Source organism: Sorex araneus, chromosome 4 (genome assembly GCF_027595985.1).
Source record: "Sorex araneus isolate mSorAra2 chromosome 4, mSorAra2.pri, whole genome shotgun sequence".
NCBI classification, from domain to species: Eukaryota; Metazoa; Chordata; class Mammalia; order Eulipotyphla; family Soricidae; genus Sorex; species Sorex araneus.
This window is the reverse complement of record NC_073305.1, coordinates 50579256-50605787: the sequence shown is the minus strand read 5'-3', so window position 1 is coordinate 50605787 and position 26532 is coordinate 50579256. Positions and strand designations below refer to the sequence as shown.

At 40.1% G+C, this 26532-nt stretch overlaps 1 protein-coding gene across 2 annotated transcripts in view; it reads right to left on the bottom strand.

The window, feature by feature from the left end:
* Window positions 1-26532, bottom strand: part of CACNA2D3 (calcium voltage-gated channel auxiliary subunit alpha2delta 3) — a 999345-nt gene that overhangs the window by 324859 nt on the left and 647954 nt on the right. For both annotated transcript variants that reach the window (XM_055135106.1, XM_055135105.1), the window contains exon 12: window positions 7133-7211. In XM_055135106.1, the coding sequence (XP_054991081.1) occupies window positions 7133-7211 (79 nt within the window). The remainder of the gene's footprint in view (window positions 1-7132; window positions 7212-26532) is intronic.

The following is a 26532-nucleotide window of genomic DNA, read 5'->3' as shown; positions in this document are numbered from 1 at the left end:
GGTCATTTTGTCTTTCAATGTTTTCATATAAGTTTGAGTTAACAAATGTACCTTTTGATGGATAACAGGAAGTCCCAGAGGGCTGGACTCTGGCTGAAACCATAGACACTTCCCTTGTTTTCCCTTTACATTCTCTGAACTGGCCACCTTACTTCCATTTCCATTCTACCTCAATTTTTAAAAAAATTCTAGCTTTTGAATGTTTATTGTCTTCTTTAATGTGCCTTTTTAGACTTCATATATCATGTAAGAATGTAGAATCAGCAATCATTCAGTAATTACCAAGAGTAATTAATGCTGAAATTAGCCACCTATTACAAATGGTCTGCTCATTTTTCTACCTAACATCAATTTATTTGCCTTGTTCTCTCCTAGAGCCTCTGTAAGCTCCAGGTTACCACAACCCAGCGTGCTAACCACATGTAGCCTGGTACTTTGTATTTATAAAATTTTACCACCCCTTTCCTGATCTTAAGCTCATAAGTGCCATTTTGTTGCCATACTTCACAAATACTCTATATCCTAGCACTCCAGGAAGTTGCCTCTTCATCAGAGACCCCAGTAAGATCCTCATTTTAACAAAAGCTCCAGTGAGTCTTTTCAAAGTCTCTTCTTCCTTAAACAAGACAAGGTGGAAACAAAGCCACTATTCTGATTTCCATCTTCTCAGGGAAATGAGGAAGGAATGCAGTCATTGGTGTGTCTTAATTTTCTTTCCAGTGTTTTGGAAGACATTGGTAATATTCAGTGGCATCTTCATCCTCCTCTTCTACACCATACACTATTGTAAGAGCACTTTTTGTCTGTAGAAAAATATACGGTTTCTCAACATTTTCAACCTTCACATCTGTATCTTCACAAAAAAATAAAAAAGGTCTGCTGGGCCTGAGAGCTGAAGGTTACCTTGAGTAAGAAATGAATTAGAAAAAACTAACCACAGGCAGATGGCCATGACAGATACCTTGTGTCCACCAGGTATCTTTCTATCTCTAGTCACAAAACTTGAACCACCCTGACCTTGAATTTAGGACAACCTTTTTCTCTAATTATCAGTACTGTGATTTTTTTTTAAAAAACAACTTCAAATTTTATGAAAAAGTAAATAATGTAAATAATAACACTGTGGAGTTAAGAATGCTGGCTTGTCTACAATCCTGTAAGTGTGTCCCACCTACATTCCTCAACTCACATCAGAATCATGTTGTCCCAGTCTTAAAATGTGAGGAACTAGACTCCATGATGACAGAAACTGGAACTTACAGACTGGGTTCCAGTTTAGCTCCTGGTTTAACTAGCTGGGTCACATTAAATTTTTTCCCTAGCCCTGAGATTACTTTTCCTACATCTCTCAGATTATGAAAAATACACAGGGGTGCTCTATTAAACATGAGTTTATTTTCCCTTAAAACAGGTAATCTCACACTCAGGTGAAGAATTAGGTACAGGCTTTGGAGCAGCTGGGCCTGCCCCTGCCCTCTGGTAACCAGGGATACAGTGCTGTTCCTTCTATTCAATTTCCTTCTCATGCACCTCACAGAGTTTTCATGAGAGTCAAAAATATCTACTGCATTGAAGTTCCCTGCACTGTGTCATTTGTCATCTTAGTATCTATTAACAATTAGTTCACCAATTGCATCTTCATCCACTGTACCCTTTCCACTCAAGTTCTCATCTTCTGTGGAATGAACACAAAAAAAGACACAACCTAAGTGTCTAGTAGTGACAAGTGTATAAATATAAGTATATATAAAAATGCAGAGAGGAATATCATTTAGTCCCGAGAAAGATTTGTACAGACATAGAATGACTGCACTCATTTGTGGAATGTAAAAAAAAAAATAAACCACAATATGGTACTGTTACCTGGGGACAATAGAAACAAGGGCCAGGAGGATTGGTCCACAGTTGGGAGCCGGCTTCAAGTGCTTGAGGAAAAGGCAGCTGAGATAAAGAAGGGACCACTATGACAAAAATAGTTGGAAATGATCACTCTGGATAAGAATTGTGTGCTGGAATTAACATGATAACCCTTAGCATCTGTATTGAAAACCATAATGCCCAAAAGGAGAGAAAAAGAGAGGGGGGAAAGAAAGTGTGTGTGAGAGAGAGGGAGAAAGAGAGAGAAAGAGAGAGAGAGAGAAGGAAAGTGCCTGTCAAAGAGACAGACTTGGGGGGTATCAGTAGGAAAAAGTGGGACATTGGTGGTAGGAAATGTACACTAGTGAAGGAATGGGTGTTTGAACATAGTATGAAAACAAATCCTCAACAGCATTGTAACTGTGTGTCTCACAGTGATTCAATACAAGGAAGGAAGGAAGGAAGGAAGGAAGGAAGGAAGGAAGGAAGGAAGGAAGGAAGGAAGGAAGGAAGGAAGGAAGGAAGGAAGGAAGGAAGGAAGGAAGGAAAGAAGGAAGGAAGGAAAGAGGGAGGGAAGGAAGGAAGGAAGGAGGGAAGGAAGGAAGGGAGAAAGAGAGAAAGAAAGAAAGAAAGAAATAAAGAAAGAAAGAAAGAAAGAGAGAGAGAGAGAGAGAGAGAAAGAAAGAAAGAAAGAAAGAAAGAAAGAAAGAAAGAAAGAAAGAAAGAAAGAAAGAAAGAAAGAAAGAAAGAAAGAAAGAAAGAAAGAAAGAAAGAAAGAAAGAAAGAAAGAAAGAAATTACTTCTGTCATTTGCAACAACATGGCTGGATCTTGAGACTATTAGGCTAGGTGAGATGTCAGAGAACAAATATCTCCCTTAGATACCAATAATTAAAACACTAAACAGAGAAACAGAGTAGAATAGTATTACCAGGGATTGTGAGAAAGGGAGATTAAGGAACCATTGATCAAGGATATTTCAAAAATGACACAAAGATGTCTGAATAATCACCATTATTGCCTTCTCACACCTATACTAAAACACAGAAATGTTTTATTTATTTGTTTATTAAGTCACCATAAGATGCACAGTTACAAAGTTATTTATCATTGTGTTTCAGTTGCTCCATTCCTCTTCCCTCATCTTTAAACCTCCTGACCTCATAAGTTTGCATCTTTCTGTTAGAAAATATTGAAATTGGGATAGAATAATGATGTGAAGAATATTTTAGTGAAGAAATTGTGGGTGTGTACTTCCAAGGAGGGTTCTGGCGCCCATTCTTTTTCAATCATGAGAGAATGACCATTAACCCATCAGAAATGGACATGCTGAGCAGACAACCAAGAAAGTCATGTGGCATTTCCATTCTACCTAACGATGACTGATTGGTTAAGAACCCAAACACAGAGGCCCCCTTTATTTGCACAGCTGGAAAACACTCCATTCACCATGATTTTTGAAGGAGAATCAGGCAAAGCTTATTTAAAATCTTGGCACATTGAACGTTAGAGAAGGCCATCATAGCTTTTCAGAATCTCTGGTCTAGTCAGTGCCTCTTTTTAATTTTCCCAGTTCCCTTGTTTATCCAATAGTGTGAACACAGGGCTTTAAATTCCACAGCCATTCTACAGTGGCAACGATTATTTTAATGTATTTAAAATGGTTTGCTGCTTTGCCTCATTAGGGCCAGCTCCCTCAAGATAGGAACTAGCTGTGCATAAAATGAAACAAACCAATGATATCCAGGCCTTTTTGGATTTTGTTCGTAGATTAGAGGAGGCAGAGAACTCAGGCAAGGGGTGTAAATGTCCCCAGATAGCCATTTCCCGAGGACAGATTCTGAAATTCACTGACTGACAAATGTCTCCATGGCTATTAGACTGACAAACAAGGGTTCTGTACCCACATTAGGCCTTCACTATGGTCCAGGGATTACATTCGAGTCCTGAAATATCAGACTACTCCCCAGGGGCCCTCTTGGTCAGTCAATCAACAGGCTATTCTTTAGGGTCCCCTGGGTTTCCCCTAGGTCTAATCTGGTCCCCAAATGCTAATGCTTCATTTCACTGAAGAACGTGGCTGAGTCAGGGTGAAAATATGTAAGAAAGCTCCCTATGGATTTCATGTCACTTGAGATGAAAAATGATATGCCGCCTCCATTCTGTAACAATCTGAGACTGTAAACAATGATTTAATTAATGAGCAGAAGAGAATGCTTGCTCACCGATGTTCCGTGGTCTAAAACTCCACAACTGATGCAACGTGAAGCCAGTGTTTACATGGGCTCTGATGACTGGAACCTAACATTTGGATGGGAACAGTTACTCTGAAGAAGGGCAAACAATGGCAGTTCATTCCTACGGCCCTTCCGGAGAGAAGCAGAATGAGGAAGGTAAAAACTGTATGAGACTCAGGGTCTGGCGAAGAAAGACAAGGTTTGGACAGGAAGAGAAATTGAATCACCAACTATTCCAAGGACAGGGCCAGCTGAACAGCTACTATTACCCCTTGGATTTTCCATGCTGCTGTACTAAGAACTTAAATCTGAAGGGCTCTGTCCAATAGCCAGGCCCAGAAATACTCTGAGCTGAGGAAACGGTCTTCAAAAAGATGCTTCAAAGATTCTTATAAACAATGAGTAAAACTAAATTATGGTGTAATATTAGTTGATTCAGACAAGACTTCAATTTGAGTAATTTTCATCAGCTGGACACAGACAGTGGTAAAAACAATAACCCATGACTAAATGCAGACTTGCTGAGGGGAAGAGCTGCAATCTGATGTGGCAGGGATCACAGCAACATTTATAAAAATCAAAAAAAAAAAAGAAAGAATCTTTTTTCTTTCAAAGACCACAGAATAAAGGGGGAAAAATAGGGAAAGTGGAGCTCACTCAGAGTTTTCAAATGTCAACAAAGTTGCACAACCCTGCTCAAGAATGGTCTCCTTCCTCAGAGAAAGCGGGGTCTGCCAAGCTTCTATTCCTCTTATCTGTGCTCTTCCTATGTTTGTCCCTAAAATGAAACCAAGAGTATTGTTGTCAGTTGCTGATATCTTTTATTGAGTGAGCCAGACAATGGATGAAATTATTAGATACTGTTTTATAGCTTCAAGGAAAGGGCACAGGCCTTCTATACAGTACTCCATTATATAGATGAGGAAACTGAGACTTGCTTAGAAGAGGGTTCCAAAAGGACGCAGGAGGTCAGAAATGTGCTCAGCAAAGGAAAAGATGGCAGAAGCCTCTTTGCCTGCCTGTGCACCTATTCTTTGCACCCACAATGCAGAGATCCACCCAGTGCCCGGCAAGATTTAGCAGAGGAGGATCCTCAAAAATCCCAAAAAATGACTCAATCATTTTTTGTGTTGTTGGAGGTATGTGAAGAAGGGATACTTGAAATCAGAATCTAGAGTTGCTGATCATTTTCTTTTCTAATATCCAGCCTTGCCCCTAATATGTGACTATGTGGGCAGGTAGGTGAGGGAAGCATGGAGAAGTCAGTCATCTGTGGCTGTGCACCTACTAAGATAAAGAAGGTCTCCCTCTCAGGGAGCAGATCCGTGAGAAATAGGAAACGGAAAAGGAAACACCACTCCCTGTTCTGAAGAGGACAAAAGTTTCCTTCCTATTTTGGGTTTCTGAGTCACTGTTCTTCCAAACTAAACACTCCTCTTTTTAATTTCAGGGAACAACTCTAGTGGCTTGCAACTAAAATAACTATCATTAAGTCACCCAAACTGGAACTGAGACCTGTAAACTTCGCAATGAGTCCTTCTCTCTCCATTAACAAACATGGAAGCTTTGTAAAGGACAGTTTAGAAGACAATATAGAGCTATTTAATTCGAATCCATCAAGAACAATCAACTGCACAATAGGACATAGTTTAGTATCCCTAGACAATTCTTTTTCTAACTGTAATGTTAAAGAGGAAATCTGAGTCAGATTGCTCTATGGGTTGTGTGTAACCCCAAAGAGAATGTAGATGTCCCACAGATCAATACACCAGAAAATAAAATGTGGTGTTGATGTGTGGGGCACTTGTCTACAAGGTTTATTTGCCTGGCAAAATTTCATGCTCACAACATCTGTACGAAGCATGTGCCATCACTAACACAGCTCCGTGGTGACATACTCTGAGAAGACAGGATTAGTAATTTTCATATATGGCTTGGTAAATGGTTGAAACTGGATTTGAACTTGAGGAATCAATACTCCACCATTTTTGTCCAATGCTTTGCCTTCTTGTAGTGTACAGCACGGAATGAAGTCCATCATAGACCAGGGGTGGGAGGAGAGGTCTTTTCCCCCCAACCAGGTTTTTCCTCATAGTATTGTGACATGCAACATAGAATCATCAATCAATCTGTGGTCATAGAGAAACCAACAATCCTTGGCATTATTGGAAAGGCTTATGCCTCCTCACTGAATTAGATCATCACTTAATAGATATTTAATAAATCCTTATTTTTAATATGAATCAAAGAAAGATTATTAGCATCCCCATTTTGAATGTTAGAATATTGCTATAGGTTAAAGACAATTAACTGGGAGCTGTAGTGTTAGTACAGAAGGTATGGCATTTGCCTTGCATGCAGCCAACCTGGGTTTGATCTTTGGCACCCAATATGGTCCTCCAAGGCCTGCAGGAGTGATCCTTGAGCTCAAAGCTAGGAGTAAGTGCTGTGCACTGCCAAGTATAGACCCCAAAACAAAAAACAAAACAGACTATGTAGGTAAATTATGCTATGAGAGAATATCAAACTGGAAACCTCTATGGATTAATCTGAAAGGTGTTGTTATCATGCATACAATATACTAGCAAAGATTGATCAGGGGCAGAATGAGCAAAGAGCCATCTCCTTTATGTGGGTCATGCAGGGACACAAGATGATGTAGGTCACTCCACTTATGACTATTTCAACTGGAGTTGGTAGGAAAATAGAATTGGATACTACCACACTTAAACACTACACTCCAGAAATGATCTCTGCAGTCAATGGCTCTGGCAGAGAAATTATTCTAAGATGACTCAGCTTCTAAACAACTGAATGGAAGTGCTCAACCAGCCTACTTGATTGTGATCTTAATGTTGAACAGACCTATTTTGGGATGACCTAATAAGCCTCTCAATAATCATTGAGAATCCTTATCTTAGCATTCACATCCATCTCTTAGAACTTTTCACTTTATCATGGCTCTCCAGACTTCTGTGTATCCTAGAGGAAATTATTCAGGGATGGAAGCCATGGCAGGTTGAAGATTGGGAGACCTACCTTTGTTGGCACAAGCCATCCACTTGAGATTGTCTGCAAAAGCAGCCTCGCGTCCAATGAGGTATGTGAAGATGCGAACCTGAGTGAGAGAACACAAAGGTCAACAGGATTCCCTTTTCACCGTGTTGCACAGACCACATGCATGGCTCACACACATGTGGTTTACCTCTTTAATGCTCCATGCTTCCCATCTGTAGGAACATATTTAAGACATTTGAAGTACATTCAGCTAGAAATATATTCAAAACTAGGGCCTTTGATCTTTTAAACCATATGGCACTGGTGATGGTTGTTTTTCGGTGTGCAAGTCCCACAGAAGGGAATAACATGAAATAGGAGACAAGCGGCATCAGGGACCAGGTTTGCTTCACACATATGGACAAGAAGCATCCGGGTCTGGACCAAACCCATAGCCATTTTACTCATTCACACAGAAAATGCATTATATGGTTTTCTTGAGAATAAAAAGGCCACCAAAGACACTTGTCGTTCTCCCTTCCCCCATAATGGTGAGGACAGGCTGCAGACACTCTCCTGCCATATGTGGTGTCTGGCATAATTTTAGAAGGTAATTAACTGGGATGAGAGGCACAGCCTGGAGCCAGGAGACCCATGGGGACTCTCTCTGGTATTCCTAAGCGTTTAGCTCCCAAGGAACAGACGACACATTTAAAACTTGGGCCTTCTCATTTCCTATTTCTTACTCTGTTCTCTCTTATGAGATCAGAATTCTTTGAAATGAAGTACAACACACCTCATAAAGTAGTACTTTAGAATTAGGTGGAAGAAAGAACAGTAGTTAACCGGATTAAAAATCTCTTCTAACTTAAGATGGTAGGAGAGTGAACACAACATGGTCTTACACAAAATTCTGCAGACAGACCAAGGGTAGTTCTTCAACCACCTCTTTGAAACTGAGTCCAGTGCATACATGGTACTTGTGTAGAATCATGCACACCCTGTGGTATGAAAGGCTTTACTAGCTGATGTCCCTCAGCTCATTTAGAACAGGGCAGAAATTCCACTGCTTCTTAAGATTTTATTACAATTACTCTTATCTGCTGTGTGTGGGGATACCTTTCTAATTTCCATTACAAAAAGAGGAGAAGGGAGGGATGGTCTCTTTAGCTGTGTTCTACAATAAAGAAATGAATGAAAATATATGAATTCTCAGAACTGTTCTTTTAAATGCAGATTTACTTTTGATAATACTCTTATCTTGGAATCATAATTTGAAGATTCACTTTTAGTAGTAATTTATCTCCAAATTAAGGCTATGTTTAAATATTTATCACCAGTAGCCTTCCATCTACCCTCTTTTGTGTTGGTAAGCAACTTCTTCATCCATCACAGCTCCTGTCAGGGGCAGAAGAATATAAAAAAGATGATGCCTCCGTTTCCTGTCCTGGTTCATTCCACACTTTCCCAAAGGAATAACACAAGGAGGAAGAGAGGGAAAAAGTTCTCTTTCTCTCTTCTCTCTCTCTCTCTCTCTCTCTCTCTCTCTCTCTCTCTCTCTCTCTCTCTGTCTCTGTCTGTGTGTGTTTGTGTTTATTTTAATAGCAAGACTCTGCCTTCTCTTTGGGTAGAGGAAAGAGGGAAGATTCATTTTCATATGCCTAAACTATTGCTGCCCTTTCCACTTTTCCTGTCTGGGTAATGTTGTCATTTAGCTGAAGATATCTGATTTAAGGAGAAGCTAAGGCCCAGTAAAGTTGTTTCTTTCTTTCTTTTTTTTTTTTTTGGCTTATGGTTTTAACAAGACCATGGGGAGGATAACACGGGGGCTTCTCTCCTTCTCCTAAAGAAAGTGGTTCTGTCATATCAGGAAATTCCAACCAATTCCGAGGTCCAGAGCTAACACCCATAGGAATCAGGGAGGAATCCACTCTCAAAACCCGATTTATGCTTTTGTTGTTGTTGCTTTCATAAATCTTTGCCTTTAATTTCACATTTAAGCCTCTTAAAGGGGAAACACTATTCTAATAAAATCTAGCCCCCTTACTGGCTCTTAACCAAACAGAAAGCATAAGAGATGATTTAAGAATTAGAGCTATGAGTCTTTGTAGGCAAATAGGAAAAGACCAAACATAGAGTGCTCAACTAGTTTTGTTTTTGGTAAAGGTACCTGTGTATGTCAGACCTTCGTTGGTGTCTAAAAATGTTTAAGATAAAATACATTACGTCTCAGAGACATAATTAAAACCTCAGAACAAGGCTGCGTACCATTGGCAAAGTTTTTTCATTCCAGATTTTAAAAGATGGCAAGCCATTTGGAAAACCAGTATGATTGAGCCAACTTTCAGAACAGACATGATTGCTCAAGAATAATTGTGCTAACAATAACCACCATAATGAAAATCAGCATCTTGACTTCCTGCACCATCATTGCTGCTCATATTCCTACTACCACTGTGTTCTATTGGCAGCACCCTCCCTTGGGTTAGGTAGGTGAGGAGGGATTTACAGGCATTATAATTGTATTGTTTGTTTGTATTGTATTTTATTGCAGACTCATTTAGCATTTTAACTAATGTCCAGTCCTTGGCTCCCAATTGTATAGGCCTCCTTATTTGAGTAATAAAAACATGGAAATGACTTGTTGCCTATTTGCCTATAAAATAAACACAAATAAATGATACTGGGTCCATACCCTGGATTTGTCACAATAAAGAATTTCCACTGGCAACCAAAGGAAAAGGCTTCTACTCCAAAATAACTCACTTTTAAAGAGCAATTTAACAATATTCATGGCATTTTATATTTATATTGTAAATTTTTTCAGACCCAATAATTCTATCTCTGAAATGCACTTTACAGCAAGGATAAATAAAAACATAACAAGTAAAATAAAATGACTATGGGGACCAAACTGGTAACAAGCACAATAGGAAGTGGTAGGAGTATGAAGAATTATAGAATATATGTTTTCTTTTATGCTTGTCATCCAATTTTAGACATTTTCACAAGCACACAAAAATGATAAAATACAATATATAACCTTCATTATTTGTAACGGTGAATTATAAATCCCAAGTATCTCTTGATAGCTAACTGATTGAAAAAAAAATTGTGTATCTTATGTGAAGCAAAAAAGTTTTTATTGAAACTTTTTTAGAAAGATGTGAAGGGAGAGAAAAAGAGAAGGGCATATCTGAGAAAGAACACAGGTTTCTCCAGAGTGGAAATAATTAAGCAAAGATATTTAAAGACAAACAAGCAAGATTCAAGTTCGTGGAGAACAAGGGCTTGGAAAGCAAACCAAAAACATCCTGTATTAATGTATATTAAAAAGCCACGAATTTATGTATTCAGATAGCCAGACATACATTAAAAATTGGCCATCAAAAAAAATAAAGCAAGTTTGAGCTTATGTAGGTATTGTGTCACTGTCACTGTCACTGTCATCACATTGCTCATTGATTTGCTCTCACAAACGTCTCCATTTGTGAGACTTGTTGTTACTTTTTTTCGCATATCCAATACGCCACGGGTAGCTTGCCAGGCTCTGTCAAGGTGTATATTATAAATATTTTTATAATATTTAGAAATTATCATTTCATAAATGTCTATATCATTCAAATGTTTTACCAAATAAGCGAGTATCACTTAGCAATTAAAGATTAGTATAAACAAAAAGAAAAATAAAGACACTGATCCTTTCCTTCTGCACAGAGGCACCAATGTAGTTTTGAAAAATCAACCACAAGAAGAGATGGTATGTGGAAATTAAATCTTTGTCCAGCATCTTTCAGAGTTGGCTACATAGTCCATGTTTAATTAATTGAGTGCAAAGCCTTCCTAAATAAAATAGATGAATTGTCCCTCATTTTCATCAGTAATGGATTATATAATATTTATTTCCAAGAATTTTTACTTTTCCTTCCAAAATAAACTGTAATTTTTAGTTCTAGGAGTTGGAGATTTCTTTCTGAGACATCCCACCAAACAACTTCCACATATCTCTGTGAACCACTCTACTTTTGGAGGTTACAATGCAAAGGCAGATTGCAGTGATCACAAGTGCCACATGCCTAGTGCAGAGGATGGTGGTAAGGAACAGACTACAGTTCAGAGGATGCAGCTGTCAAGACCCACCAAAACTCTCCAAAAGCCAGGCGTGCTCATCACCCACAGGCACAAAGGCACCACATTCATTAACTCAGTGCAATCACAGGGGGAAAAATGTCTGTCTCCGTCTATTACTTCATTTTGATCTCCCATTTAAGTTTGGATGGTCTTTAAATGTTCTACAAATCCAATTAAGCTTAATAAAATGTTAGGATGTGGACATTTCAAAGTTCAAAGTCACTTAATTTAATCTACTTAGTATAAAATTTCCCAAATGGAACAAACAAAACACTCAATCCGGTTTTCCCCTAAAAAAAACATGCTTCTTGCTTATTTAGTTTCTTACTCATCTAGTGCAACTGCCACAGAGATGTAGAGGGGCATCGTTCCTCTCCACCTCAGTGAACACAGGTAGTTTGGGTTTGACAACCGATCACTGTCTCTTCCATCTAAGTCATTAAAACAGGGGGAGAAGAGAGGCAGCCAGAATCAAAATATTGGCCGTTGACATCCATATGTTTTTCCTTCAGTGATGAATGGGACCTCATCATTATTCATCTGTCATAAAAAAAAAAAACCTCTCAGTATCTACTATGTCTCATTGATTATTCTTTATATTTAGGTTTTACGGACTAATAAAAATAAACAAAAACACTGTCTTCAGGGAACTTACATTTTCTTAATATAAAAATTGAGGGGAAAATACAAATATCACTGCATCACTGTATCACTGTCATCCCATTGTTCATTGATTTACTCGAGCAGGTGCCAGTAACATTTCCATTCATCCCAGCCCTGAGATTTAGCAGCCTCTCCTTACTCATTTTTCCCAACGATTGGAGGCTCTTTTCAGGGTTAAGGGAATGAGAAAAAATGTGTGTGTATATATATATATATATACACATTTTTATATATACATTTATATATATACACACATCACTTGTATTACTTGTCATTCCTTTGATCTTCGATTTGCTCAAGTGGGAGTTAGTAACGTCTCCATTTGTCCCTGTCATATGCTACTGTAGCCCAGTGGCATCTGCTCACTCCAAGAACACGAAGACCCTCAAACTGTTTGTTCAGGGTTTCGACAAAGAAGTCTGACCATTTCATAGGTGGGCGGCCATGCAGTCTTTTGACGTCCCATGGAATCCAGCTGGCAACAGCTCTAGTCCAGCGGTCATCTCTAAATCACATTATGTGTCCAACCCATCTGATTTTTGATGCCTTGGCCAACGAGATAGCATCCCTGATTCTTGATTGTCGATGGAGGTCAGAACTCCAAATTCCTTCTCTCACTTGAGTGAAATGTGATACTCTAAGCATAGCTCTTTCAATTCCTCTTTGGGATACCTGAATGGCGGCGTTCTTATCCTGTTTTCATAGGGCCCAGGTCTCTGAGGCATATGTTAGTGCAGGAAGAACAGAGGAGTCGAAAAGATATGCCTGGAGCCGGAGGTTCTTCATCCACTTAACCACTTCTTCAACGCTCTTGAAAGCGTTCCATGCCGCTCTCTTCCTCCTGTGCAGCTCAGGTGCCAGGTCATTTGTCATGTTGAGTTCTCAACCTAGGTACACATTACTGCAGCATTCAGAGATGTTCATTTCATTGAGGGCAAATGGAACATCAAGAACTAGTCCATTTGTCATGAACGTTGTCTTCGTGAGGTTCAGCTGCAGTCCAACCTTTCCACACTCACGGTCAAAGTCGGCCAGCATTCATGCTGCTTGGCTGATATTTGGTGTTATGAGAACAATGTCATCAGTAAAGCAGAGATGGTGTAGTTGCTGACCATCTATCTTCACTCCCATTCCTTCCCATTCCAGTCACCACATGATGTTCTCGAGGATGGCACTGAAGAGTTTCAGTGAAATGGTGCCGCCCTGCTTAATCCCTCTTTTTATGTTGGTGATCACTTCTTTGTTGAATGGTGAGATCCTGGTGGTGAATCCATAATACAGCTCATGGAAGATCCTGATGTATTGAGTTTGAACACCCTGTTTGGCTAAGGCTTCGATGACTGCTTCAGTCTCAACAGAATAGAAGGCCCTTTTTTAAATCAATGAATGTTAGACAGAGCAGCATCTTGAACTCTCACGAAACCTCAATGAGCTTGGTCACTGTGTGAATATGGTCGATCGTACTGAATCCTTTTTTGGAACCCAACTTACTCGCATGGTTGTCCTTCGTCTAGTGTTCTGCAAATCCTATTCAGGATGACTCGAGTGAATAACTTGTTGATGATGAACAACAGGCAGATAGGGCCATAGTTGCCGATATTGTGGATATCTCCCTTCTTGTACAACAGGATGGTCCTGCTGATTTTCCATTGGGATGGAACCTTGCATTCAGACAGGTAGCATGTGAAGAGCCGAGCCAGTCTATTGACGAGTACAGGTGGCAGATTCTTCAGGTGTTTGGGTCTGAACTTGTCTGGACTGGATGCTGTATATGTCTTTACCCATGAAATGGTGTGTCAGATTTCAGAAGGGAGAACAGTGGAAATGACATATCTATCCTGTGGAATTTGGTATGTAGGCAGGTGGACGTGGCTATTAAAGAGATCCAAGTAGAAGTCATGGATAACCTTTTCCATTGCCCTTCTGGAAGATGTGATAGATCCATCAGGATGTCAGAGGGCAGTCATCTTGGTCTTATAGTTAGAAAGAAATGGCAAGTGTTGCAAGTACTTTTCCCGGCTTCTGCCACATCAGCCAACACTGCTGCTTTTCTCTCTTTGAGGTCTTCCTCTATCACTTCTCTGCACAGCTTTGTGAGCTCGGACATTAGTTCATGATTGCCTGAGGCTTGCGCCAGACCACGTTGGCGAATGAGCTTGAGAGTTTCTGAAGACAAGTGACATTTTGTGACTTTCTCTCTCTCTCTGCATTCCTCGCACAATCATAGAGGTGCTGACCCAGTCGATCGTATTCCTCGTCGATTTTGCAAACAATGGCATCTTCCCATATTGCTGCAGTAGTGCCAAAGAGCTCCCAGTTGGTGGTGGCTCTGGGAGTTCTCTTCTTAAACTTTGCAGCCCTTTCTTCCCACTCCGTGAAGTAGAATTTTGAATGAAGAAGAAGGTGGTCTGATCCTGTTTGGAATTTTGGAACAACAGTGACATCAGGAAAAACCTTTGATTGAATATGATGTGGTCAATTTCATTGTGGAACTGTCCACCGGGAGACTCCCATGTCCAGGGTTTAGATTTGACCTTCTGGAACTGTGAGTTACCATGGACGTTCTTGGTCAACATGATGAATTCAGACAGTCTCTCACCCTGTTCGTTCCATTCTAGGCCGTGGGTCCCAATGTGGAGTTCTTCGGGTGACCTTCTAGATCTTATCTTGGCATTAAAATCACCGACAGTGATCTTGTAGAAGGTGTGGTCTTTTAAGTACTTCTCCAGCTCCGTGTAGAACTCAATTTCTTCTTTGTTGTAGCTGGATGTTGGTGCATAGATGACAAAGATAGAAACTGGTAGTGAGCCACATCTGTTCAAACGTAAGCATTCGATTCGGGTTGTTAGGTGTTTGAATGAATCAATGCTCATGGGTAAGTTCATGTTGACAAGGACACCAACACCACCGACACCACTGATACCTCTACTGTCGCATGTTCTAAGGAACAGTTCTTCTCCAGTCTCGAAAACAGCGTGACGTGTTTAATGCCTTCTCGTCTTGATCAATCCAATAATGTTGTACTTGATCTTCCACACTTGCACCATCAGGTCCTCAATGGATGCTTCCAATGCCAGCGTATATGCATTAAAAGTGCAAACAGTCATTTTAGTCCTTCTTCATTTTGGCAGTCTAGTTCAGCCCTGAGATTTTATCAGCCTCTCCTTTTCATCCTTTTTAACACTGCCATATTCAGGGCTCTTCCAGGGTCAGGTGAACGAGGCTCATTGTTGTTACTGATTTTACACCACGGGTAGCTTGCCAGGCTCTGCTGTGCAGGCGGGATACTCTGGGTAGCTTGCTGGGCTCTCCAAGAGGGATGGAGGCTTTTGGAGTGGCTTCCAATCGCCATTATAGGTGTTCTGATGGTTCACATGATATTTGAAGCCAATCAAATATGGTGCGATAATGATGGAAAATGGGTAGGACATACACACATATACATATATACATATATATATATGTGCCTCTGGGAGAGCCTGACAAGCTACCAAGAGTATCCCACCTGCATGGAAGAGCCTGGCAAGCTCCCCGTGGTGTATTCGATATGCCAAATACGGTAAATGCAAATATATAGTTATTTATTTGTGAGATTGATGGGATTAGGAAACCAAAGCAGAGAAAAACAGAAGAGAATGATGGGAATAATACTTTAGAAAGGGAGAAAGTTATGATCTCTTTTGGTAGAGTGATGTTCGAGCAAGATTCTGGAAAAATAAAAAGAGGCATAGGAAATCATGTGGGCAAGAGAAATGTTTATTGGAGAAGGAAACTCTAGGTAAATGGAGAAGTACCAAGTCCTTGAGGGAAGCTAGAGGGAATACTGAAGAAGTCGGAGGGCATATGTACTAGAGTGAGTCAGCTAGGAGAGATTTTTTTTTATTGTTTTTGTTTTGTTTGGGGGCCACACCCAGTGGTACTCAGGGCTTACTCCTGGATCACTGGTTCAGGGATCACGCCTGCCAGTGCTTGGGAACAAGCCCAAGTTGGAAAGACAAGTGCCTTACCCACTGTACTATCTTTTCAGTCCTACAAAGGGAGGTTTTATGAGGTGAAATTGAACAGAAATCAAATGTCAAGACCCGACCGGTGGGTCTGTGTGTTCCTGTCAAAGTATGGGCTTCCTCTGCAGCATGAAAAGGAGCAATAGGAGAAACAAAGGAGAAACCTACATAATCTAATATACAGTTTTATAAAAGGTTCACTCTCTCTTGAGTGTGGAGAACAAATTGTTTACAGCATACCTATTCTGGCTGTATATTCTATTTCCCCATGATTATCTTACAATCCAAAATTCACAAGTTCCATCCCAAAATAATCAAATCAGTACTTTTTTTTTTTTTTTTGCTTTTTGGGTCACACCCGGTGACGCACAGGGGTTACTCCTGGCTCTGCACTCAGGAATTACTCCTGGTGGTGCTCAGGGGACCATATGGGATGCTGGGAATCAAACCTGGGTCAGCCGTGTGCAAGGCAAATGCCCTACCCACTGTGCTATTGCTCCAGCCCCCAAATCAGTACTTTTTGAGACATAAATCAACTTTTACTTTTCCCTTTAAGGTTACTTTGTGAAAACACATTTGAGAATCATAGTATTAGGAGAGGAGGTTGAAACAAAGATATTAATGAAGCCAGAAGAATCAAAATCACTAGCACCATGGCCTGATACATGTCCTCTAAGGCCAGTACGTGAGGAAAAATTCCACCTAGAAAATGAGGTATGAGCAAAAAACATGCGGGGCTGGGTATCAAGAATAACTGGGCCCGGTTCCAGTAAAGGTGGTTTTATAGATTGCTAAGGATTGAAATGAAATTTCAGGTAGCTTTAAATATTTTCGAAAAATTGTGTAAAACTAAAGGAATTGGATCAGGATGGCACTTTTCAAGAGGTGTGTGTCAATCCAACAAGATAGGAGCATTAGAAGCTTGTCAGATTTGGCAAAAAGTATCAGTCAACTGCACTTTCTTCCTCCAAGAAATGGAAAATTTGTCTCCATGTCTGTACTTTGGGGGGCCTGGGAGAGGAGAGGACTCAAATAGTTGCTCCTTATTTATCCCACTTTGGTTTCCATATGTAACAGAAAGACCTGGGACAGGATGCTTAGGAAACTCCCAATACATAATCATTACCTTTACAAAAAAGTCAGTATTTTATTTTTAAAAAGTATTTAACTGTAAATCCAGTACTCAAATCTCAAAGATCATTCATCTTATATGAATTATAGATATAAATTAAATTTTCTAAAACTTAATTTTCTTGTATTTGTGGGTGCACAAAATTATAGATTCTAAGTTTTAATTTTATTTTCTGTTTTGGGGTTTGGGGCCACATCCGCAGTGCTTAGAGCCCACTCCTAGCTCTATGCTCAAGAATCACTTATGGTGGTGCTTGGTGATCAAACCCGGGTCAGTTATGTGTAAGGCAAGTGCTTTACCCATTGTACTATCTCTCAGGCATGTAGTACTAAGTTTTATTAATTGTACAAACCTCTGAAAGTAATCATGTGAATTCACCTTCATGTCTTTTCACTTGCCCAGATCCTTTTTGTCTTTTTTAAGTTTTATTTTATTTTTATAAATTAGTTCACAATATTTGATTACATTTAATACTCGAACACCAATCCCACCACCATTACACCTTCCTACCACCATATTTCAGATGTTTCCATCCCGAACCCCAACCCTGTCCCCAAAGCAGAACCAAAATAAGTTATTTTGCATCATTTGTTATGAACAGTCCACTAAAAATGATCCTCCAAAGTGTATATATCTCACAAAGACAATGTTCATGAGAAACAAACTAGTTCTTGATGTTCCATTTGCTCTCAATGGAACGAACATCTCTGAATGCAGCAGTTATGTGTATCTGTGTCGAGAACTCAACATGACTAATGACTTGGCGCCAGAACTGTGCAGAAGGAAGAGAGCAGCGAAGAAGTTGTTAAGAGGATGAAGAACCTCCAGCTCCAGGCACATCCTTTCAACTCCACCGTTCTTCCTGCACTGACATACGCCTCAGAGACCTGGGCCCTACGCAAACAGGATGAGAACGCTATTCAGGTCTCCCAAAGAGGAATCAAAAGACCTATGCTTGGAGTATCACATTTCACTCAAGTGAGAGAAGGAATCCGGAGTTCCGACTTGCATCGATGATCTCTAGGATCAGGGATGCTGTCTTATTTGCCAAATAGTCAAAAATCAGATGGACCGGACATGTAATGTGATTTGGAGAGGACTGCTGGACTAGAGCTGTTACCAACTGGACTCCACAGGACGTCAAAAGAACGCCTGGCCGCCCACCTACAAGATGGTCAGACTTTTTCATCAAGACTCTTAATGAACGGTTTGATGCTCTTTGTGTGCGTGGAGTGAGCAGACGCCATTGGAGTACACTAGCATGCAACAGGTCGAATGGAGATGTTACTGGCACCTGCTCAAGCAAATCGATGAACAACAGGATGACAAGTGATACAAGTGATATATCTGTGAAAATATATTTCCCCCTAAGATTGGTTGCCTTAAATCCCACCAAATGTGGTGCTCTACTCTTAGAACATTAGTGGTATAAAGTATGAGATGTCCAGGAGGGAGTAGGTCTACTCATAGGTGAGGCTTGACCTGAGCATGTGGAGAGAGGCTGTGAGCATGGCAGCAGTTGAATTCTGGAGGTTTTCTGTTGCTGCGCTGGCTCCTTTGGGGTAGGGAGGGGCCTCAATGTCTTCTTTCTGGGTTGCCCTGAATGAAACAGCCTGGTGCAGGGTCTGGAGGCATGGCTATGGCATATCACTCTGTGCTCTCTTCTGAGAGATTAATTGCATTTTTAATTATGGCCATTGATGAGATTATATGCCCAGGTCCTTTTAGGCTAACTGTCTAACTCAATGATTTTTAAAGAAAAATGTGTTCATATTTGCTCAAAAATAATGCACAATTTCAGCTTTCAAAAGAAGTCCTTGGTACCTTTAAGTATTAATCAATTTCTTACATAATATCTTCTTAATCTGTAGTTTTGCAAGAAATATTAAACATACACTTTTATGGTTATTATTAGTTCATTTCTATAAACAGACTTTGGATAAAATCTTTAATCTCTAAGCAAAAGATGATCATTTGAACTTGTGTATTCACAAAAAACATGGACAATATGTGCTGTTATAAAAATCCCACAAGAGTAGAGGTGGATTTGGGAATAGTTAATACTAGTAAAAGCATTTATATTGAGCGAGCTGCTTTAATCTAGAAGTCATCAGGGTCATAATAAAAGAAGAAACATCCTTATCCAGAAGGATGGGAACATTGAATACAGTAACACTGCTCTAAGCACCAGAAAAATGGAGTAAATTGAATTAAATTACAAAAGTAATACTATCTTAGCAAACGAATACTATAGATCATTATGAAAAATGGACTGTCACTTGGGGGATGCTCTAAGAGTTGGTATAATCTCCGTCCTCTTAAGCAGAGTGATAGCTCAAGTGTGACACTGAAAACATCCCAATTCAGAAAAAGAAAACAATTTTCTGCAATCTCTGGTCAGGAGGATGGAAGTCTAGTGTTGTGGTCATGAGTACTGTTAAGATGAAGGAGACAGGTCTCTGTGGGTCACTTGAGACTGTGCCCTATATTAATTAAGTGTAGCAGAGAACATCACATATCACTTCACTCTAAGCAGTTAAGAAGTTAAGCTACAAATGCCTTCAAAACTAAAGGATTCAATTTTTTAGACTTTCCTGCTTCAACAACATCATTTGGGGCAGTCAGTCTATCAACAATGTCTTTTTATTTTGTATACTTTTATGTTATTTGATGTCTTTGATGACCTTGCTGGCCTGGCGAGTATTAGCCCTCCCAGGTTTAGATTCTTTTGTAAATATCAAACTGTGTACCTGCAAGTGGACTTCTGAAATATAAACCTAGCAAACCAGAGCCCAAGTTCCCAACAACTCCCTTACATTCTGTGCTTACATTCTGGGCTACTACCCACTCACCATAATCACTACAGGATTTGATACGAGACAACTAGGGACAGCTCCCTACATTCCCAACCCAATGAAATTACTCAATCTCAAACCAGCTTACTCTGTTCTGCCACTTTCTTCCCTTGGAATCCATAATAAAGGCTCATCCCACTAGGTCCCTTCTCTCTGCTAACTAATCTTGTTTAGATACTTCTCTATATGACCCTGAATGGTGTTATCTTGTTTCTAAGGCACTGGAGCAAAATAGACATTTTCTTTCCTTGAAAGTCATTTTCATGCCTGTGTTCTATAACTGTATCTGATTAAAACAAATTTCAAGTACCCTAAAGACAGTGCAGAACCAGAAGCCCTGGCTTCCCAGTGGATACAACTCCACACTTGGTGATTATGAACAAGTGGGTTAAACCCTATGAGCTGTAGCACTGTAGCACTGTTGTCCTGTTGTTCATCGGTTTCCTCAAGCGGGCACCAGTAACGTCTACATTGTGGGACTTATTGTTACTGTTTATGGCATATCAAATATGCCACGGGTAGCTTACCAGGCTCTTCTGTGCGGGCAGGATACTCTCAGTAGCTTGTTGGGTCTCCAAGAGGGACAAGGAATCGAACCCAGGTCAGCTGCATGCAAGGCAAACGCCCTACCCGCTGTGTTATTGCTCCAGCCCTCAGTATAAATAGGAAAGCTGTACTCTCCTATACACCATGTGAGCAATCTACTCAACCTCACTGGGACCAATATTAAATGAAATAAGGATGAATGGATATAATTTGATAAATTATTTGTATTTCAGAAAACTTTCTGCCATAAAAATAAATATGATGAGGTGAGGAAAGCCAAATATTTGATCCAAAAATGCACACCCCCATCTTCACCCCATATTTCATCAACCTGTTCAGAGATTTGGTTGAAGGGGGAATTTGCTGTCATGGGCTAAGGAGAGGATTTTTCCTGGGTGGGGAGTTGATGATCCATCACTGATATTTGTTATTACAAAGAATAGTGGGATTAGCAATCCCTACTGCAATCAGAGTTAACACTGGAGCTGTAAGATGTAATGACAGCTTCTATTATCCTCCTGAAAGTCATATGAGCAACTGAGACTAAAACAGGGGCTATGAACCTTGTCCCTATAAAGAACTATCCAGGACACTACATTCACAATTTTTATAAGATTAATGATGCCCTGAGCATCACTGGGTAAAGCCCTTGAGGCCTCCTGTAATGCCTGGGTCAGTGGAGTAATCCTTTGCACTGCAGATCCTGAATGGCACTGCATTCTCCAGCCCTTCCACTGAATCACTACCCAGGTTAGCCAGGAATCACTGATGTGACCTCTAGACCCCTTGAACAACACTTAGGAGATCGCCCAACCCAAAGAAAGATTCATGAATCTGAGGCTTCTCCTCCAAAACTCAGGTTAAGAACCTCCATTATATAAATTTAAATGCTCTGATCTGTGTTTCTATATCTTATTTGCCTCAGGGACCAGAAACTGGAGGTCTTATTTGAGGCCTCTTCCAGGTCACTTTCATGTTTCTTTCTAGGTTCCACCCCAGGATTTCTGATGGAAGCCATGCAAATATTGGAATCAATTATATTTCCAATAATTACATTTCACCAGCTTTGAGGATTACTGAGTAAGAAAAATACTGCATCTTAAATCAGTGATGAGATGTCTAAAGCCTCTCCTTTCACCCATATGGTGCCAGTGTGGACAGATGGCATCATCCTGGAAAACAGATGACTGGGTGAAAACCTCAGAGAATATGAGCAGGATTGGAAACTGGGCACACCTTGTTTTCAATTTGGGTGTTCCTCGAAGCTGAAGGTCTTGGATGAGGCATTTGATCTTTCTGAGTCTCAGTTTCTTTCCGTGAAAGGTACTACACTACGATTCACCTAATAGCATGCACATGCCAGAGCTGGTTAAACACAGTACATTTCAGTAAAGGCAGAACGGTTTGCTGCTGCAAAGGGATGTGTGGGGTGGGTGAACTTTCTGAAAGGAGGCTTCAACTAGATACTCCTTACCTGATCCTAATGAAAGAAATGAAATGGGGAAAGATCTAAAACGTGAAACTCCAAGACCTGTTATAGCTTCTTGCTCTGCAGTTTAGAGCACCATTTCTCAGCCTGGTGACAGATGGCTCCCTGGGAGCCCCTGGATATTACAAGGATAGGTCAGGTGAATGTGAACATTACATAAATGGGGGGCTATGACATGAGATGAAGGTAGACTACTGATAGGATAGTGGGACCACAGAAAAGAAAAAACAAAGTTGAAAGAGAGACACAGTCAGAAAGAGGTTGAGAAACACTGCTTTAGAGAGTCTAGCTTCCTTTTTTAAAAAATATTTGTTTTGTTTTTGGGTCATGCCCAATGGTACTAAGGACTAATTCCCAGCTTTGTGCTTGGAAACCGATTGTTCCAGGCTTGGCTTGGAGTACCAATTTGTAGTACCAGGGATTGATTCCAGATAGGCAGCATATAGATAAAGCACCTTCACTTCTGTACTATCTCTCTGGCCAGAGTCAGTCAGCTATTACTATGAGTCAGTCTCATATGGGGTTGTGTACCTAAATATGGTAATTATGAAAATGTGGCAACAGCAAAAGGCTTATAAGAGTCTAAGAACCAAAAATAAATTCAAATTCAACTGCTTCATGAATCTAAGGTATGTCTAGAAGCACTTACCCATGTTGCAATTCTTAGCAAAAATTGTTTTGGTTGTTTTTATTTTACTTTTTGAGTCATACCTGGCAATGCTCAAGGGTTGCTCCTGGCTCTGCACTCAGGAATCACTTCTAGTAGTGCGCAGAGGGATCATATGGGATGCCAAGGATCAAACTAGGGTTGGGCACCTGCAAGGCTAACACTTTACCTGCTGCACTATTGCTCTGGCCCCTCTTAGCAAAGTTTAAGAAGCCCTGATTTAGTGAAGAACTCCTTTTTTTCTTCCCCTTCCCTCCATTCTCTACTTTATCTCTGTGCCTCCCTCCTAGCTGGTAAAATATGGAGCACTCTCATCTAATTACAGGCCAAGTCCCACTTGACCTTGGGCACATATGCATCCCTTGTGATGCTTTTTGTGGGATTTTTGGCTCGAGCCCCACAGGGAGACCCAGCAGGCAATCTGAATAAAGCCCATCCCTCCATTTTCTGCAGGGCAATCAGCATAGCGGCAGGTCTTAGGAGTCTGGAATTCTGCCCCCAAATGTCTCAAGCTCATTGAAGCCAACAGCTGCTGTGAATCCTAAGATAGCACTGTGGCTGTCTCCCAGGGTTCTTGTCACTTCTATTTTCCCAACCATTCTTCCATGTCACTAAGAATTATTCCAAAAGAGCCATTTCCGTTGTCACCTCACCTACCTTCTGGGACTTAATGTCAGCAAGAAAAGTCAAGGACTTGTCAGATAAGTGGAAAGCAATTGCTGAGGACAGCATTTATTCCATTTTACCAGTGATTCTCCAATAGGCAGACAGAAGGTTCCGGCGGCTGGGTGGGGGTGGGGCAGGGGGATTTCTGCATCCAAATTGCCAGTGGGGTTTGCAATAGATCCATTCCCATTATCTGTGCACTAAGCTGTGCCCTGTCCAGGGGTCCCATATTCCTAGATGTGGAACTCCACTTTAGGAACAAAGCCTCACTCAAGACAACTCCCTATTGTAGGGAGCTACTATTTTAGCAACAATGGAGAGAGAGGTGGGGTGGGGGGTGGAGGAGGGCTTTAGTCAATTTGAGGAAGCACAGGTGAAATTTCACTTATCTTTAATCAGTAAGGCTAATGGTTTAGCTTCAGCAACTATTTGGTTCTAATCATACAGAGTCTCCCAGCTCCCCGACTTACCTGGGCTGCACCTCCAGCAGAGATGAGGAAATGGGGTGGATTTGGTTCTATACCTACACTCTGCTTAAGGTGTTCTTTGTTGTTTCCTGCTGAGATATTTTGGGTAACTTTTTCCGGTTTCTGTTTTCTCATCCACCCACCCTCTACCTACACTTCTATTACTGAGTTTGAAGAAGGTAGATGTTAAGTACCTTAATCAATGTTGAAAACACAATAGGGAGCAAAAATCTATATGGCCTCTGCCATTGGGATGTTTTAGAAATAGAGATTATAGGATAAAGAAGGCAAATAGTAGTAAAGACATTTAAAAAAGCAGAAATAACAAGAATCTAGAAAGAAAAAGAGTCTACTTCTCTATTATTTATTTTTTATGACATTTTAAAAGTTATTGGTGGGATGCCAGGATATGGCTCAAAGGTGGGGGGACCTAGCATGGGACAGTTTCAAAAGTCTGACCAATCCCTATTAATAAATAGTCTCCCCAAAATACCAGGTATAGCCCTGGTGCCCTAAGCACTGCCAGGATGGCTCTGGTGACCCCCATGACTTCCTATCACCATCAAGGTGGTTCTGGTGGTACCAAGCAATGCTGTGCTAGCTTGAGTCTGCACTGCCATAAATGCCCACAAACTGCAACTGCCCACAAACACCATTGAGGAGGACCCTATAAATAGGAACTTGTAGTTGAAGATCCTTCTCAATTTTTCATTCTCATACTCAGATAGAGTTTGTGACCTACAATACACTTGGGACACAGGCTAGTTTCTCTCTGTGCTTAAGAGGTCTGTTTAGAGCTCTACAGAATGTTCTTTTCTTGCAGAACTCTACACTCTTACACTAATCTTCCAATTCTAAAAGTTTAAGTCTTATTTATTTTCAGTTAATTTTGATGAGAGGTATAAGATAGGGGTCAAATTTCATTCTTTTGAGTGAGGATTTCCAGCCTTTCAAATTCCACTTATTGAAAAGATTCTTTTTCTCTTGGAGTACTCTTGGGCTCCTTGTCAAATATTTGTTGACTATATACTCATACAATTTAAATTTAGTCTTTCATTTTTGATTCTTTATTCTATATTTATTTCTGTTTTTATGCCTATGCCACACTGTTTAATTATCCTAACTTTGTAGAGTAGTTTGAAATAAGAAAGTACTTGTTTTGCTTGAACACTCTTACCCTATTTATTAAATTCATGGAAAATATTTAAGTTTTTTCTATTATTGAATATGGCATTCTGGCTGGAGCAATAGCACAGCGGTAAGGTATTTGCCTAGCACATGGCTGACCCAGGTTCGATTACTCTCAGAGAGTAATCTGCCCCTCTCAGAGAGCCCAGCAAGCTACCGAGAGTATCTCGCCCGCATGGCAGAGCATGGCAAGCTACCCGCAGGCGTATTGGATATGCCAAAAACAGTAACAACAAGTCTCAAAATGGAGACGTTATTTGGTGCCTGCTCGAGTAAATCAATGAGCAACAGGATGACAGTGACAGTGACAGTGAACATGACATTCACTGTGGATTTATCATAAATGGTCTTGAGATTATGTCTCTTTATTATAAAATATGTTCATTTTATTCCAAATTTGTTCAGAGCTTTTACCATGAAAGGATAGTGAGTTTTGTTCATTATTCAGCCCTCATATCCTTCTGCCTTATACTCTGATAAAGGGAATATTTGAGGCAAAAATGACCCCCTTTATCCCTGTACAATTACTTTCTTCCTTATAGACTCTCTATTATATTTTCTTCTATCAATATTTACATGTAAGAGGAAACACTTTAAAGATAAGTAGGGTGATGCATATAAGTCAGCGAGCAAGACAGTGTGACAAAGTCTAGGGAAGCTGAGATAATGAATAAAAAAAAAAACCTGCCCCTATTTTAAAAAAACTGTTTATTCATTGGGATAAAATACATAAAAAAACTAAAAGAAAACATAACATGAAATGCGCAGGGAGCATGAAAAGTAATATTCCTGGAAAATGTAGACAAATCAGTGAAATTTGAGCCAATAAGAGCAGTATATTTTAACTAAAATGGAAACACAAAGTAAAATTAAATTGGCAGTATGAGAGCTAGAATTAATTTTACTACCTTACTCACTTGGGTTTATTGTTGTTTTTAAGAAATATTGTACTTTCTAATTTTATTGTTTTCCCCCTCTTACATACAATAAGAAGTAAATTCTTTGCTACAGCCTTCTTCATTTTATTCATATTCTGTTCCTCCCCACACTCCCCTCCCCCGGATTTAGAATTTTCCATGCAGATCAAGGGATAGAAAAATAAAAACTATGTGACAGAATTAAAACGGCTTTTTCAAAATACATTTCTCTCAGTTGAGAATTCCAAGACCAGTCAAAGCTGATGTCTATGATGGCAATGGGGAATTCTACAATTGCCTAACTTAGCACTAATTTCTGGAAGATTTGGGCCTTCCTTGGAGGGGGAAGTTTCAGGACTTGAGAATGCAAAGGATTTTTAAGGACTGAGACTACCTCTGTCTGAACTTACCCTTTCAAGAGTCCTGGAAAATTTCCAATGACAGCCAGTATCAAAGGTGACCTTAATTTGTGCATGGAATAGGGAAATAAATAAGTTATGTAGAAGTTTCTTCCAGAATGCATTTTTTATGATTTCCACGTACTCTGCCAAAAACCTAGTTCAAGTCACCAACACCTCTCACTTGGACAACAAGTTAGACTTCTTATCTAAGCTCTTCTATTGCTACTCACTCATCTCAGAGGATGACTTTTACAATAGGACTCTGAGAGTTGCCTCTTTGTTCAAAATTCTACAGACATCTTTCTTTCAACTTAGG